Genomic DNA, 18,411 nt, shown 5'->3' on the forward strand with positions numbered 1-18,411 from the left:
AATTATTTTCATCAGCGTAAATAGAGACGTAGACGACGTAACGTAGTTGGTAGTTAAGGCAAATATTATAGGACCCAGGTGGCTTCCTTGAGGAACTCCTGAGTTTGCATATAAATATCGGAAGTTGTGAATCCAAAAACAACTCCAGGTATGGTCTGAGCCATAAAATAAAAAAGAGTTAAAAATCAAGGGCTCCTAGTTTAATATAAAAAATGTGGCTACTGATTTTATTACTTTGGAAGTATAGTTGTTAAATTTTGTTTTCTTATTTGTTGATAGCACGTTGGGTATCAAAACTTGAGTGTCTTAGTTTGCAATGTAGGGCTATAGTCGGTCTTTTATCAGCTGTTTTAAACCACTACCCTAGCGTCCAGTCGTTTGCGTGACTCATAACCCAACTTTTAACTAGAAATTACTTCTTAAATATCAACATTCAAATTTCCAAAACTTCCTACGATGCAGTTTACCTTATTTGTTAATTATTCTCTCAAGTGCTTCCAAGTTAATACAATTTATTTAGATATTTTTACAATTAAGTTAAGAGGTATGTTACGGTCTTAAAAATTCAAAAATTGTTTTAAAACTAACCTCTATAAAAAAAACATTAATTTTCCCAAAAATCTCTACGTTTTACGACTTCTTGTGACTGTTATCTATAAATTTAATATTTTGAAAGTTGTTCTTTTTTAATGTTTCTCATTCTTTCTTTCAATTTATATTTTATCTAGAAAGCTGCAAAGACGTTAATTGTGGTCCTAACAAACGCTGTGTCAAACGCAAAGGTCGACCAAAATGCGTCTGTTCACCGCAATGTGGTTCTGGCAAAAAGCACAAACACTCACACAAGCGCAAACAGCAATTACACCAACAGAACGGCTCCTTGAAGCCACCACATGTCATCGACATCAGTCGCAGCAAGGAGCACGTTTCATTAGTTAATTTTCATAGTCCAATAACCATTAGAGATATACGTAGTTTAAGTAGTGAAATTAATAATAGCAATCCGTCCTCGTCCTTCACCTCCACTGCGGCCGTAACCGCCATGGAACTGACAAGTCCAGGAGATCACATCTCCCAATTGAATAGCCGAAGAAAAAACCAAAGAATACCCATTATATCAACAAGTCCTATCACATCAACCCCAACCAAAAAGCATCAGCATCGACTCCATCACCACCATCACAAACATCATAGGGACAGGGAGGAGCAACAAAGGCAAGAGCATCACACATCACCAAAGGTGTCCAAATCGCATTCGCATTCGCAATCCCAACGCCGTCATGCTAACGTGGCTGACCGAACCAAAGGTGATCAACTGATTATAACAGCCGATGATTTAGTCGAACGTCCCAGTACGGAGCGCGATAATGACTTGCCCGAGAGCAATTCATTAAGAATCCGAACTAGTTCCAGCATGGTCGATGGAGGACTTGGCCTAGCCTCAGACACCCATCATCAGGATGGCAGGCATCATTTCAAGAAGCATGCCAAACCGAAACGCAAAATCAGCGATCAAAATGGAGCAACGCATAACTCCTTCCACAATGGCACAGCCACGGTGACGACTACGACTACCACAGCAACAGACAGCAGGTACCGTAACGAAATGAAAATAGCTGATAGGCTTCGCCATCGTCCACCATCTTACGATGGATTCGCTGGTGCAGCATTCTCTTCGTCATCAGCAGCTGGGCTGGATAAAAGATTCAAGCATAGGAAAACGATGCCTGCGCTTACGCTTCATCCATCCAATAACAATAAGAACAACAAGAACATAGATCTTCACCTCGGGCATCAGGATAACGCTGATGATCTCACATTCGATGATAAAATCCACAATGGATTCTTCAGCAATGGCTTCCCGTATCCGCATCAGGAGCTGTCGGTAAGTTCTAGATTAGAAGAAGTGTAGTTGGCTTGGCACGTTAGTTATGCAATGGACGCTCGACTGTGACTCGTTATTTATGTCCAGTCCATACATCTATCTAAAACTAAAACCAAAACCATCGCATTGCTCATGGCTTATGGCTCGTGTCGTGGTTCGTGGCTTGTAGCTCGTGGTCACAGTGCGCGTTCAATGCCTAACTAGCTCATTTATCCATTTGATTAGAGACCGTCTCGTGGTATGTTGCGCGTGCGCATCTAACTTGCAGGCTTTCCCTCTTTATCTAATTTGCATGTGCATCCTGAACTTCACTTACCTTTTGGATTTGAAACCAATCTTCTTCGTCTTCTTCTTCGACTTCAACTTCAACTTCGTCTCCAACTTCGACTTCTGCAAACGATCCATCTCTCTTGGAATTGGAATTTATGGTCATTGCAATGTGCGTTTGTTTTGGGCGGGGGGAGATTGGATAATAGACAGACGAAGGTCGTTATACTCATCCGGTATGTGGCAGCGATGGACGAACTTACAACACCGAGTGTCAGCTGAAGAAACGTGCCTGCCGGACAGATAATTCAGCTCTGGTCGTTGCCTATCGTGGACATTGCCAAAGTAAGTACCTAGAACTTCTAAGCATATAGTTGCTATTATAGTGGAAAAGAACAAAAATTTACATATTTTGACGAAAAGAACGATTGTTTATGTACATATGACCTTTTTAAGTTCAAGCATTGGTTAAGGTACTTACTCACTTATATTCAGTTTGTTTAAAAGACTTTATGGCTATAGAACTTGAAACTAAGAAATGTCATTGCCTCCTTTGGTGATGCCTTCGTTAGATAAATATTTGCTTTGAAATGCGAAATGCTTCCGCTTCATGTGATGTGACAGTAAGACAGAGGATCAATTATAGAAAATCTATTCATGGACACTTTCTGATGTGCAAATCAGTGTCAAAGAGTTTAAGGGTGTGTGCACAGTACATTAGACCAGTTTATACTATAGTGGAAAATAATGAATACAAAATGTTCATATATTTGTCTTTGTTTCATTTAAGTAACAAATAACTAGTTCACACTGTGAGATAGATAGATAGATAGATATTTTATTGGCAAAGAAAAAGTTACATTGTTTACAATATTTTTAAGTCATTGCACAGCACAGAGATATGATATCAATTTGTATCTTACTACTGAAAATAATAACTATGTTTTAAACAGCATGTCTATGTATTAATATTTATAAGTTTGAAGGAAAACATTGCAAAGAAAAAACCTTCATTCGAATGTGAGATGAGTTTATTTTTACCATCAAAATTCCCAATGAAAACAGTAATTTGCTTTTTTATACCAGTGGTGAACCGAAAGTCAAAAATGTTTCCTAATCGAAATAACTTCGAGAAAGATGATAATTGGAAGCAGCAGTGTTTAGAGTCAATAAATGTTGTCAGTTTTAATTTTAATACCAAAGATTAAAATTATAAATGTTATCTGAACAAAATACCATTTAATTGGTATAATTGTTTTTTTTTTTACGCACTGTTAAAAACTGGTTGATGTGTTAGGTGAAAAACTTCACTTTTATACGAATTTGTCATAATCTTATTTTATTTCGGCCTAGACCAAACTTATGAATGATTGAAATAAATTATAAGACATCCAACACAAAAATACCAACAACTGATTGGTATAAACAACGACAACCAAAATGGCAAATTACGTTAAATATTAAATAAGTTATGAACACGACCAATTAATATTGCCAAGTATTATAGACGCCTTTTTCTGTGAAGTACCATTAATGAAACTTATTCACCACACTTGAATTAACATTGACGATGATTTTGCATTAAACACTCATGTTCTCCGCTTGAATTTATAAACTGACTCAAAAAGACTGTAAACATTATAAGAAATCAGACACCTTGCCTCAATAAATACCATTTTAAAAATGCACCTAGGTAAATATCTCGTTGAAGTTAACATTCGATGCACCTAACCCACCACACTATCATATTTCTGTCAAACTTAAAAATTGTTTGATTCTCATCAATGTGTCAATTTTAGTTGTGCGTAACATTGATAGCCCTACGAATAGTCGATATTCATTAATAGTGTGCAGGAGCCCTTAAACGGATTTATTTCAGTGCGTTAACTAATAGCGGGTTCCTTATCCACTGTTTGATTTGCTATAAACAATGAAAATAATTAGCGATTGTTTTTACCAAACGGGAAAAAGAAACGAAGTAAAAAAAATAATTTGGGTGGCGTAACAGTCCGTGGAGAACTAGGGTTTAGTGACTTACAACTATCAACCATTTTTATGTGCGAGTAATGTTGTTGGGGATGGAGGGGACCTATAGTTTTAAGCCAAATCTGAACGGCTAATTTGAGAAAGCACTTTTTTCCATGACCAGAATTACTTTTAAAGAATTCGTAAGCCGGTCAAGGCGTAAAAATCCATCCGACAACCCACTATCAAGTGCGGAAGCTACCAAAACTGGTTCTCCTGCTTCACCCTTTCAGTTCGGTTCCGTTCGGACACAGCCCTACTAAACCGAAGGAGTTCTGCTCCGCCTTGTGCCATGACGTCCCGATTGTACAGAAGTCGCCTATCCACGGTTCGTCATCTAACGTGGTAGATTAGCGGAACTGCCAATCTATCCTGCATCAGACCGCATCTATCTAAAAAGAGGAATTCCTTATGGTTGAATGAAGCCGCTCAAGCGTGCACTCTCAAAATACTCGTCGTCCAAATAGAACGCCCTGAAAATTAAATTGTTGGTCGAAGACATTACTCTTGCAATGTAACCTCGAACGAGTTTATCACGAAATTGTCAATTCTGTTGATTTGAGCCCCGTTTTATAGGACCTCGTTGGAATAGTAATGTACGTAAGAAGATTCGCCTGTTCGGTATAAGCCGGTACAGCGTCGTAAACACTGCCGCTCGAACACCTGAAACTTCTCCATCCGGGAAGGGGCAACGTTGAACCACACAGGACAACCATAAACGATCATCGGGCGTATGAGGGCCATGTAGCAAATTACCTTCACTCTGGGGTCAAGAAATATAGATACTGATCTAACCAGATACCGAGGTACTTCACTACACTTTTGCTCGCTAATGGCTGCCAGTGAAGATCAACGATGATCATCTTGCGCCAATTCTTGCTCGTAACCTTCGTGGCCCTAGCCAACGGAGTCCGGAACAGAATTGTCTCCGACTTCTGGACATTTATTTTCAGTTTCCAGTCGTCGCAATATTGCTGAATCTTGTCGAAATCACGCTACAAGGGAATTCTAATAACCTCAACCTTTCGGGCTGTTCTGTACGCAATTAGATCGTCGGCGTCCGCAATTGCCTTTGTAGGACTACCTATCAGATCGCTGTTGTATATGCTGAAGAGAATCGGCGAACTCACCGCTCCCTGTTGAAGACCATTTTTAATTGAGAATGTTGTGGTAGAAGTTACATTGCCATTTTTGACAACAAACTTTCTACCGTTAAGAATATCATACAGTATATACAACAATGGCTTGCTTATTCCAAGCCTGCTCAGTTTTAGGTAAAGACTCTCTAACCATACGGTAGTGTCAAAGGCCTTTTTCCAAATCAACCAGAACAGCATCTGTACATTGTTGTTTTGATTTATTCCATTGGATATCAGAAACGAGTTTAGACGCAGCATGAATTGTGTCATGACCCGCCTTGAACCCGAACTGTTTATCCGGAATTATTTTGTTGTCCGCAGCCCACTTAGTCAGAGCCCTATTAACGATTTTTTCGAAAACTTTGCTGATGCTCGTAAGAAGACTTATCGACCGAAGATTTGACTCGTTGGATTTGTCCTTTCCCTTTTTCGGGAGAGGATGAACCACAGCGGGCTTCCAATGCACTGGATAATATGCATTATTCCCTGCATTGTTGAAGAGTTTAGTGTAAATTTCAATTGCCTCCATCGGTAAATGTCTTAGTACAGCGTTTAATGTACCATCGACACCTGCTGGCTTTATGTTTTTTATTGAGTTGAAGATGAGTGAAGCTCAACCTTTGTCACTAACAACGGACTTGGTCCCGTTTGCTCGGCGATTATGGCATTTGCCAAGGAATCGTCATTGAACCGCATGAAACCACGGTTCTTAGATCGCCATTGTGTCATATCATTTCGAAGGTAAAAGTGATTGAGTAGGGCTCTGTTTTCCAGGTCGTGGTTGGGGCGAATGCTAACATTTACCTTGTACACTTCCTGGAAAGCAGCTCCCACCGTCTCCACTTTTTCCTTCGGATCATTCAATTTTGTAAAAGTTATCGTCAAAGATGGCTTCTTCTGGATCTATTTGCGCTGTCATGAGTACGTCCCTGTTCTCTTCAGTTTTTTGGAGTTTCAGACACGGAAGGTTAATATCGTTTTTTTCCTGAATATCTTGTTGATTTTGGGGAACATACTAGGGTCACTTTAAGTAACTGACTGACTTGTTAATTGATGACCTGTAGTACTCCTTAATCAACAGTTTAACATTTTTTATTGATGACTTCAGTGTCCTAACCTCCAAGTCGTGTGGGTCTGTAAGTCGTCGGTACAAGTTTTTGAGTCTTGTCAGTAAGCCACTATTGTTCGTCAATAGTCGCGTTCTTTGTACTTTGGTATTGTCCGTTCCATCGTTCGTTTTATTGTTTCGTCCATCTGTTGTAAATGTTGGTCAATTTCCGTATTTGTCAGGTTTTTGTTGTTTGGTGGGTCTATGTCACTCGAACGAAAAACTCTCGCTAGGGCGTTGGTTAAATAAGGCCAACGCATTTTACTGAAATTGTAAGAGTGCGTTGCAACGTATTCCTCCAACTACACGAGTTGCCTCCATACTCAATACTCACAAAAGCCATATTGACATCACGCTATGTTCTTCCGACTATATCAATGTGATCAGCATTATGCTAGTAATTGGTCAGACTTTCAAAAGATGGTGCCTCTGACAGCGCATCACCTTGTCTAAAAGCTTTTTTGACATCGAAACGTTATTTCAAGTTGTTTCCAACCTTTACGGAGCAGCGTGAATTCTCCATGGTCATCCTGCACAAATGGACGAGTTTGGCAGGGATGCCAAAAATAGACATGGCTCTATACAACTCATCCCTGTGGATGCTGTCATATCCAGATTTGAAATTGATGAAAAAGATGGTGAGTTTTAACTTGATGTTCTTGATTTTAAAACAGAAAAAAGAAACGAGATATCTTACTTAGGATTATTACATCTTTGTTAAAGCTGGAGATATCTAGGTGGCGCTAATGATAACAAATTTAAGGTAAGTGGTAAGAAGCACATATTTTGAAACGCCAATCACTGCCACATACCGATTCACTATACAAAATCCATTAATCTCGTATTTGCTTTCACATGTGAAAATATGTTTGACAGCTGTCAACGTCTCCAAAAACCTTAGCTTAGATTATATTTGTGACAGATTAAAATCTCTAAAATCAATTAAATTAAAATAGAAACTATTTCCTTGATTTTTAGTTTGTAACAAAAAAACAACTATTAAAATATCTTTGATTCGTACATCTGAGCTGTCATATTTATTTCAAAATAACGGATATAATCTTTCTAACTGGCCTCCACTTCCTGTCAACTTAAATGCACTCAAGTGCATAATTACAACCGATCCAACAGGTTGTGTTTTTTCTTTCTCCATTTACACCTCGTTCCTTAACTAACTAGGGTTTGGTTCATAGTCATAAATATAAAGCATTAGAATAACAATTTGACATCTCTTGACTGTGTGTAATGTGTATCCCACCTTCATTTTTCCATCCTGATTTAATGAATCTTAATTGTAGCTCCACCTTAATTGTATGAGTATGAACTAAATGTCATATAAATGACAAAATGTCGAGAAGTAAAAAGAGACAAAAAACAACCCTCATCATTTTATTAATTTTGAAAATGTTAAATTTACGCATTTTACTGGATTTTAATTTACTATGGCGCCTAAGTGTCAATATCTTTGGCGCCGCCATTACACAAATTAACACCGCAACCATTCGCAGGTATGTTCTGTCAAAATATTTTCATCAGCTTTATTATATTGGTTGTGGCATGGCGCATTAATGACTGCAAAAACCCATGTTTCAAATGAATATTGCTCTGCCTCAATAATATAACATTTTTTATTAATTTACACCTTGAACACATTGCACATGCAGCAGTGGCATGGCGCGGTTCTCTGGCAGTGGCAGTGTGGGTTTCTGTCAATACCACTAACACGTTCGATTCATTTTTTCCCAATACGACAAGTCTTGACCTAGGATTAAAGTCTCTTGAAGCTTTAAATGTTACAGAGGAGACGCATGGCATAGATTGAGTTAAAAAAGAAAAACAAAAAACTTGTTTGTTTAAACTTTTAAATTGAACACAAGAAGCCACGGAACAACACTCTGACTCTGACAGTTATCTCGTTCCCGGATCATTGAAATAATTCCCTCCCCCAAACCACCTCCAACGTCACTCCCTCTCTACCACTATCCTAACTCAAATCTGTATCTTTTTGAATCTGAAAATAGAAAACCTGATTCCAGAGAGTCGGCCTCATGTGTCGGATGGTGGTTGATGGCGGCTTCGGCGCCACTGCGGGGAAATCAAATGATTTTTGTCAGCTTGCAATGCAAATATTAAGACTCCATTTTTATAGTTCAGTCCCCGGTGCATGTTAGACTTCATCCTACAGGGAACGACCATGTTTTTCCCTGTCGTGGTCGTCTCGTCTGTGCATAGATGATGGGAATTTTTGCTCGTCTAACTGTTAAACTGTTTAGCAGCAAAGTTCTAACACATTACTATTTAAGACTAGGAGTAGTGTTGACTCTTAAGATGTCACTTGCGAGAGTAGAAGTTGCATTTAATATTCCCACGCAACAATGACATATATGTACGCTCAAGTGCCAAAATATCCCGGAGTCTCTTTGACACCACTATTATGCTACCTACTTCATGGTTATGATGAGGATACCGTTCTCTGAATAAATCTTCCCCCACTCATCTTTGTCTACATACATTATTCTACACATTCACCACGCCCCGCCCGCCATTGCCGAAGTACCGTGTCGCCATCGCAGGTCTACAATATTATAATATCACGCTTATAGTCGAATCGAAGTCGAGTCGAGTCGGGAGCATGTTGGCTCACATGTTGTGGTATTTATCATGCAAATCACATTTCATTTAAATGAGGAGCAGCGTGAACATTTTCATCCTGGCAATTAATTAGCCGAGAACAAGATCACAACAAGATCCGACCGATGTTCAACACACAGAACTTGTAAGAGATCTTTCCGCTTTTAGGTACGTTCTACGTACCAGTAGAAGGAGTACAGCATATATGAAGCGTAAGGGTATAGCGATTGCATCTTGGCGAATTGGCATAAAGTCTTTTAACGAATTCACAATTTCAATTATTGCAGCGAAGATCTGAAATCGTTGTTCGTTGAGCTTGTTTGTTTTATGGTGGGTGGTGGCGCTGCGGACGCGAGTATGTGCAATTAATGCTCGTATATTTTATATGAAATGTTGATCGGGGAGATGTTATATCAATTAAAGCCTACAAGGTGAAAAGTTAAAGCAATTAAGGATGCAGTTCCGTAAATTGGTCGAATGGATTGGTTTGATTTTTGATTTAACATCATTCTACTTGAACAATTTCCATTTCGGTATGAATTGCGGGTTTTGAGCGTTTTATCGACTTGGAGTAATTATGGACCATAGGTTTTTCTCTGATTTCTCTGAGTGCCTAGCTTACTTACTTCATGGACCTGGCCAATGACTCCGTCATTTCCGCAACAAACGGGATACGGTGTTAGCCTAGTTCAACATGATTCTCATCATTTCCTGGGTATTGACCTACGCCATCCAGTTGCGCACCAAAAGCTTTGGGCGGCTAAGCTATCCTTCCAGCAGAAGCATGGTCTCCCCACTGTCTTCTACTATGAATTAGACTGCAAAGGACTCTCCTTTCGGGCACGTCGAAGCTTTATCTTAGTGATTATATATGGGTTTCGCGGTACATTTCCTAAAACTCATAGTTATACCTCCTTCGGAATTGTCGTTCCTCACAAGTGAACCCAACTATTCTCCGTAAGACTTTTCTTTTGAACGTTAATAAGAGGTTAAGTTGTCTTTGCCTGAGCCCCAAGCCTCGGATCCATAAGTGTGTGCTGGTAGGACTAGAGTCTTACACAACAACAGTTCAGATTTTATGGAGAGATTTTTGGATTTCTTCATAAGCTATTGTAGGTTCTGTGGAGCAGGCTTCCATGTATTTTTTTCTTCTTTGTTGTTGTCGGCCGCTGCTATTGATCCAAGGTAAGTTAATGGTTAGACCATTTCAGCTACCGTTGTCGCTGTTGAATTTCCAACGTTTCTCGTAGACGAAATCAACATTTATTTGATATGATTTTCCCTCATTTAATTGCATTTCCAGAAGAGGAGGAGGCAGGCCAGCCCATCTCCTAATCGAAGGTATCTGAAGATGTTGACGGGTTTTGACAGCAATGCGGAAACCTTTACTTGACTTGAAACTTTGGTCATGGTTTTCTTGCATAGTCTTATCAGTTTTTTTTTCGGTATACCGAACTCTCTCATGGCTTTATAAGGTAAGGACGGTATATTGAAATTTTTCAATGTTTGAGGGCGGATCTACGCATTTGTCGTACCATGTTTTGATGCCTGTGGAGTATTTATACGTTAACTTAGTTATACTTAAGGTGACGCTACAGTCCTGTGTGAACTAGGGAATCACCAAACAAACTTTTCCATCTTGCTTGGTCCCTAGCTAGATGTCTCCAGCTACGCGCTCCAAGTTGCGCGTGGTCACTTTCCACTTGTACGCACCACCTGATCCGCGGAGCTTATACGTAGACGAAGTCCTTGACTACCTCAAAGTTAAGTCTGTCGATGGTGACGTTTTGTCCAAGACGCCCAGTGTTGTATGTCTTTTCTTGACGACAGCATGTACTTTGTTTTGCCCTAATTAACCGTTAAACCCATTGTTCCCGCCTCTGCTTCAATACTTTTAAAAGATAGTCACTCTTGTGTTGACGTGTGAGCTCTGTACTATTTTTTCAAGTACGATGTTAAAAAAATCAATCGCAAGACAGCGTATTGTCTTGTCTAAAACCTTTTTTGACATCGAAAGGTTCTGTTAAGTTGTCTCCAATATTTATGGAGCAGCGTGAATCCTTCATAGTCATCCTAGACAAACGGACGAGTTTGGCAGAGATGCCAAAACCAGACATGGCTCTATACAGCTCGTCCCTGTATATGCTGTCATATGCGGCCTGGAATTCGATAAAAAGATGTTGGGTGTCGATTTGGTGTTCTTGAGCTTTTTCCAGGATCTGCCTTAAAGTGCATATTTGATCGACTGTGGACTTTCCTGGTCTAAAACCACACTGATAAGGATCTATCAGGTTGTAGACGATGGGCTTTAGACGTTCACATATTACGGCAGAGAAGATTTTATAGACGATGTTAAGTAGACTAATTCCTCTAAAGTTGGTGCAGTTTAGAGGGTCTCCTTTTTTCAGGATCGGGCAAACAATACTGAGGTTCCATTCATCGGGCATGCTTTCTTCCGACCATATCTTACAGATAAGTTGGTACATGCTCTTAACCAACTTATCTCCAGCTGCTTTAAAGAGCTCGGGATTAAAGCCATCCGCAGCAGCGGATATATATATGGCAATCTTTACTTCGTCTAAGTCGGGAGGACGGGATTGTTCGCTTTCGTTGTCTATGTTGAATGGATTATCGTCCTGCCTGACAGTGGAATTCGGTTCGTCGTCGCCGTTATACAGTCTGCAGAAGTGGTCCTTCCATATCCTCAGCATTGACTGCGGTTCGACTATGATGTTTCCACTTTCGTCTTTGCAGCCTTCGGTTCTAGGTTTATGTACCTTTGAATTTCGTTTCACCTGTTCATAAAACTTTCGAACTTCATTCCTGCTTTTAAACCTCTCAACATCTTCGACCTCACGCTTCTCATGCCCTCTCTTTTTCCTTCTGAGAAGTCGGTGTTCCTCTCGCCTCTTCTACTCATAGAGCTCATGAGCAGCTCTATGCATGCCTGTTGTTTGGCTGCATTTGCCTGCCGACATACCTCATTAAACCAGGGGCTCCTTGTTGGTTGGCAGCACATCAGTGGCGGCTTCTCTGATTGCATCTTGGCAATGTTGCCACTATTTTTCGATACATTGTGTTGGTGGCAGAGAACTTCGAGAGATGTTACTTATAACTCGGTCGGAAAAGGATTTGGCGATCTCTGGGCAATTGTAGCCGTTCGACGTTGTACCTTTTTCCAGCACCTCCCTGTTTTGCCTTAGGTCTGGAAACCCGAAGTGCTACTTTGGCTACAACTAGGTAGTGGTCCTCGGAAAGTTCGCACGTCCATTATGCTGGAAGCGTGTTGGCGTCGATCGCATAATTGTCAATCTGGTTGACGGTAGATTGATCTGGAGAACTCCAAGTTCCTTTGTGGATGTTGAGGTGTGAAAAACGCGTACTGGCTACCATGACGTTTCGCCCCGCAGCAAAATCTATGAGCCTGAATCCGTTGTCGGAAGTGTTGTCGTGCAGGCTGTTCTTTCCGATTATTCCACCAAAGATGTTTTCCCTTCCTAGGCATTAAAATCAACCAGGACTATTTTAATATCGTAGCTAGGGCACTGCTCATATGTTTTGTCTAGGAGCTTGAAGAACATATCTTTGGTGTTGTCATCTTTCTCTTCTGTGGGGGCGTGAGCGCATATCAAGCTAATGTTTTCGAATTTAGCCTTAATGCGTATGGTCATGAGGCGCTCATTGATGCACCTATAGCTCAAGACTTCTTGCCTAAGTCTGGCTCCAATGACAAAGCCGCATCCAAACAAGCGCTTTTGGTTTTCGTGGTAGCAGTCACCATAGTAAACATCACAGTTTTTAATCCTCTTCTTAATCGGTCCATCCCGTCATATTTCCTGGATGGTGGTGATGTCTGCTTTTCAGCAATCTGGGGGTCTCCGCTAATTCTTCGGCCGCACGTGGTCTGTTAAGGGACCTCACATTCCACGTGCATTTCCGAAGTTCGTTGTCGTTTATTGGTTTGCATAGGTTGTCAACAGTAAATCCGTCCGTATCCAAGGTTTGTTGGTGCTTCGCAACTATGATCTATACGTTTAATGTAACACTATTGCAATATTTAAAGAGCCTTTATGCTGTGTGACACGCAGTTGAAGTCTTCACGAAACGACCTTCAAACAAACTATTCACATTATAGAATTGATCCTTTTTAGATGACTTATTTCAACGTCTTATTGGATGTTCATTTAACTATTCATCATCCTTCCCACTTAATAGTTTGAAAAGAGTCTGGAAAATGAGCGAGAGGATTTTAAGTTTTAAAAAAAATTAATAAAAGCGAGTTTTAAAAATGGAACGTCATAACATGTCGCCTCCGAAAATCCAAAAATGAACATCGTCTAACCTGAAAACTTGTTAAAGAATAATGAAGTGCCCTGTCCAAGACCAGGCTTATAAAATAATGCAATCTTTTGTGAATGCATCTTTTATGACTTGATTCTTTTGAAGTCTTTGCATTCTTTTGAAGTCCTTCCATTCACTTGAAGGACTTGGATGAAAAAATGATTGCAGTCTTTTTCAGGTCAAAGGGTTGGTGAATTCAAACTTTTAAGTTCTAATCCTTATGTGAAGTCCATGAATGCAAAAATGAAGTTGAATTCGATAAATGATTTAGAATGGTTTAAAAAGAGTGCCATGGGACACAATTTACGATCCGTTATAATGGTGGCGGATTTTGACATTTCATCCAGATTGGTGTTGTCGTTATTACAAACTCAACGTCCAGTTGAGAAGAAGAATTAGGAAGAGCTCCGTTTTAATGGATTTGCAAATTAGAATTGTTCAAATTAGAATTACGGAACGTTGTTTTCTAAACTACTTACACTTAAAATAAATGCCAAGTGCAAAAAACATCCTTATATTTTAAACGGGAAGTGTCATTCCATGGCATAAATCAAATTGATGGCGCCCATAAAACAAATATGATTATTCTGCCCTTGTCAGTAGTTCACGTTCTATTTGACCACGAAATCTTCAAAATTTTATGACATAAATCAGTCATCATAATCCAAAGCCATCACCTCTCGTCATCAATCTCAACGTCACGGCATAAATATCATCATTTCATCATACAACCAATCTTATATTTAAATTCAATAGAATTTAATCGTAAACACTTTTAGGCAAATTGCCAAAATGCAAAATAAATTTTCACAGGAAATGCGTTCTAATGATGCAAACGGATTATAATATTTAAATTTATTTTTATCTATATTTTGTATGAAGAAACGATTAAATACTAAAAGCTTGTGGCTATTTTGTTTGCCTTTTGAGAGTATAAGAGGTTTATGAAAGCGCTAATCGTAATATTGTAACCTTCAACAATTTTAATAGACTTGCAAAATGTCAGACATTTTAATGAAAAATTTTAAAAATATTTCTGTACTTAAGCATCATAAGATGACCTCTGCCTTGGAGAAATAATTTGCAGACATTTTATAAAGAGTGTGAACTGTCAAAATAAAAATCGATGAAAAATGCTTGAATTAGAATAAGTGTTGCCAAATCACTTTAGCTTTAACAAAAACAAAATTTAGAAGAAAAACATTAAAGAATGATAATAACTTCCACACATGACTTCCACAAAATGTTATCATTATAAAAAAAACACATCCCAAACAGATCCTTAAAGATGAAGAGGCCACGAAAAACCGTCAAAGTTTAACGAAATAGCCAAAAGTTGAGATGTAATGAAACTGACATTTAACGATCACAAATGTCAGAATTAGATCTGACATTTGTACGAATTATGTTCTTCTAGAAGATGAAAAGGTCGTGAGAAAACTCTCAAACTTATATATTTATTACAATGCAAAGGTTCAACGATATCGCGTAAAAGTTTTGACATAATGAAACTGAAATTTCACTATTACAAATGTCAAAACACATTTGACATGCGCCAAAACTAAATTCTCTTTTGATGTAGTAACGACTTATTTAATTACTTGCAAAAGTAGAGCTACAGTCCGGGACGGACCTGGGCCTCAACCAACATGCGTCTCCGACCAGCTCGGTCCCTCCAGTTAGCTAGCTGTCTCCAGTTTCGCACGCCAAGTTGGTTGAGGTCCTCTCCCACCTGTGTGCGACACCTGCGTCGCGGTCTTCCTCTACTGCGCCGTCCCTCGGAATTGGATTCGAAAACCTTCTGGGCTGGAGCCATCTAGCCATCTTAGCCGTTGGACTTTAATTCTGCTAACTAGGTCAGTGTCGCTGTACAGCCCGTACAGTTCGAACGGGATCAAAAATCCCCCGAAGAATTTTTCTCTCGAAGCATCCTAAGACGCTCTCATCTTTCTTTGACAGGGTCTAGGCCTCAGCGCCTTAAATGAGAACCGGAATGATGAGTGTCTTATAGATGGTGATTTTACATGCTCGAGAGAGGACTTTACTTCTTAATTGCCTTCTAAGTCCAAAAAAGCAGCGATTTGCAAAGAGTTATTCTTCGTTTGATTTCAGCGCTGGTGTCGTTGTCTGTATTAAAAGCGGTGTCTAGGTAGACAAAGTCCTTAACTACCTCAAAGTTATAGCTGTCCATGGTGACATTTTGTCCAAGACTTCGATGTTCAGTGTCCTTTCTTGACACTGGGTCTTGCCCTCATTGACCACTAAACCCATCTTCTTCCCTTCCGTCGCAATGCTCAAAAACGCTCACGCTTTGATCTTCCAATTATGTCAATATCATCTGCGTATCCGAGTAATTGGATGGACCTTTGAAAGATTGTCCCTCTAGTGTTCACGGTTGAGTTTTGCACAATTCTTTCCAGAACGATGTTGAAGAAGTCGCATGACAGTGCATCGCCTTGCCTAAAACCTTTTTTGACATCAAATGCCTCTGTGAGATCTTTTCCGACCTTGATAAAGCAGCGTGCATTCTTCATCGTCATTCTGCACAAGCGGATAAGTTTGACAGGGATGCCAAAACTGGACATTGCTCTGTAGATTTCTTCGCTACAGATGCTGCCATACGTGGCTTTAAAATCGATAAAGAGATGGTGGGTATCGATTTGAAGTTCCTGGATTTTTTTTCTAGACGTCATTTTCAATGTTTTTTCTGATATCACGCTTTGATCTTCCAACTATATCAATATTATCAGAGGTGTATCCGAGTAATTGTACATACCTTTGGAATATTGTTCCTTTGATGTTGATAGTTCAGTTTTGCACAATTCTTTCCAAAACAATGTTGAAGAAGTCTTATGGCACCGCATACAGCCTTGTCTCAACACTTTTTTTACATGAAAAATATTAACAGGAGCACCGTGCAATTTTTCTCTCATCGTCATCGTATCGTATTCACAAACGGACAAATATGGCAGGGGTGCCGAAATTAGACATTCTCTGTAAAGTTCTTCTCTATGCAAACTTTCATACGCGACCTTGAAATCTAAGAATAGATTGTGGATTTCATGTTTCAGCGTTTTTTCCAAGATCGGCTATAATGTGAATATTTAGTCAACCGTGTACTTTTCTGGTCTGAAGCCACAATGATATTAACCTATCAGGTTGTTGAGACGTGGCTTTAAACGTTCACATTGTATGACAGAAAGGATATTAAACCTAATGTTCATTAAACTGAATGCTCTGTAGTTGGTACAGTACAGAGGGTCTTCCATCTTGAGGATCGGGCAAACTATACTGTGATTCCACTCATCCGATATGCTTTCTTCAGATTACTTTTTGAAAAAGAGTTTGTGCATACTCCTGATCAAGGCAATGCCTCCTGCTTTAAATAATTCTACACGGTCTTTCTTTCCAAATTCATGGAAACGCTGATAAATTATCAACTCAAGAAATATCTCGATGATCGAAAGCTTCTTAATGACTGGCAGTATGGCTTTCGCAGCAATAGGTCCACTGGTGATCTCATGGTTCATCTCACCGAACAGTGGAAAAAAATTTACATCGTTAGTAAGTAAGTAAGATTATTGCACTTGATATTTCAAAAGCATTTAATAGGGTCTGGCATCAGCCCCTCTTATCGAAATGCGTGCTTTCGGTTTCCACGAATCCCTGCTTCATTGTATTAGTAATAACCTCTCAGATCGTTCGATACAAGTAGTATTGGATGGTTTTAAAATAAATGATGGTGTGCCTCAGGGCTCTGTTCTATCTCCACCACTCTTTCTCATTTTTATTAATGATCTTCTGTCTGCAACTTCTAATCCATTACATTGTTTCGAAAACGACAGTACTCTAAGCTTTTCATATTCTTTTTCAGACTCACATCTCTCTTCTTCGGATTTGGAATTGCAACGACAAAATATGATAAGTTCATTAACTTCCGACCTAAACAGCACTGTACAATTGGGATTAAAAAACTGCGTGGAATTTAATACTTCGAAAACCCAATGCTGCCTTGTATCGTTAAAGCGAAATATACCTCCCTTGCCATTATCTATGGATGGCACTTGCAACAATGAGACTGAATAATTCGATATTCTCGGTATGTGTATCACCAACCTTTTGTGGAACGATCACATGCGTGATGTCGCCAAAAATGCCTAAAGATCTTTGGACTTTCTAAGGTGATGCAAGAAGTTTGTCTCCCCCTTTGAGCTGGCTGTTATCTTCAAAACTTAAATACGTCCAAAGCTTGAGTATAACTCTCATCTCTGGGCTGGTGCTCCTGCAATTTACTTAAGCCTCTTGGACAGCATTGAACGTAGAGCATTTACATTAATTGGTGATAACACCATCATAGGATCATTTAAGTCGCTTGAACATCGTCATAAAGTTTCTCGTCTCACGCTTTTTTACCGTTATTTTAACGGTTTATGCTCAAGAGAAAAAGCCAGCTGCATTCCTCTCCTTAAAGAGTTCAACAATAAAACTCGCGCTTCTAAAGGGTGTCCCAAAATTAACGCAAGATTTGAATTAAATAGAAAACGCAGTTTTTAGTCTTTTGATAGTTATATTTTTATTGACTCGTAAAGTACATAGGATAGGGTTATGTATGGAATAACACATCGGACAAATGGCCTCCACGGCTTTGCATGCACATGCGCACTCTTTTGTTGAAATTTTCCATGACCATTCTGCATAAATGTGGCTGAATTTCGTTGATGCAGCGTTGAAACTCCTCCTTTAATGCTCGGGTGGTTGTGGGCTTGTTGACAAAGACTTGTGATTTCAAATAACCCCATAAAAAGAAGTCTAATGGTGTTAAATCACATGATCTAGGAGGCCAATTTTGATCACCGAAACGAGAGAGTACACGACCTGGAAATGTCTCATGCAGTAATTGAATTGTTTCACTGGCTGTATGACATGTGGCACCGTCTTGTTGAAACCACATATGGGACACATCAATATCATCCAATTTTGGCAGAAAGAACTGTGTAATCATGTCGCGATATCGA

The 18,411-nt window shown here is 39.4% G+C and overlaps 1 protein-coding gene across 1 annotated transcript in view; it reads left to right on the forward strand.

Annotated features, from left to right (window-relative positions):
- Positions 1 to 18,411, forward strand: part of LOC129952469 (uncharacterized) — a 181,671-nt gene that overhangs the window by 94,701 nt on the left and 68,559 nt on the right. The window contains exons 4-5 of the mRNA XM_056065061.1: positions 729 to 1,885; positions 2,362 to 2,497. Of these exons, the coding sequence (XP_055921036.1) occupies positions 729 to 1,885; positions 2,362 to 2,497 (1,293 nt within the window). The remainder of the gene's footprint in view (positions 1 to 728; positions 1,886 to 2,361; positions 2,498 to 18,411) is intronic.

This window comes from Eupeodes corollae, chromosome 3 (assembly GCF_945859685.1).
Source record: "Eupeodes corollae chromosome 3, idEupCoro1.1, whole genome shotgun sequence".
In the NCBI taxonomy this organism is placed as follows: domain Eukaryota; kingdom Metazoa; phylum Arthropoda; class Insecta; order Diptera; family Syrphidae; genus Eupeodes; species Eupeodes corollae.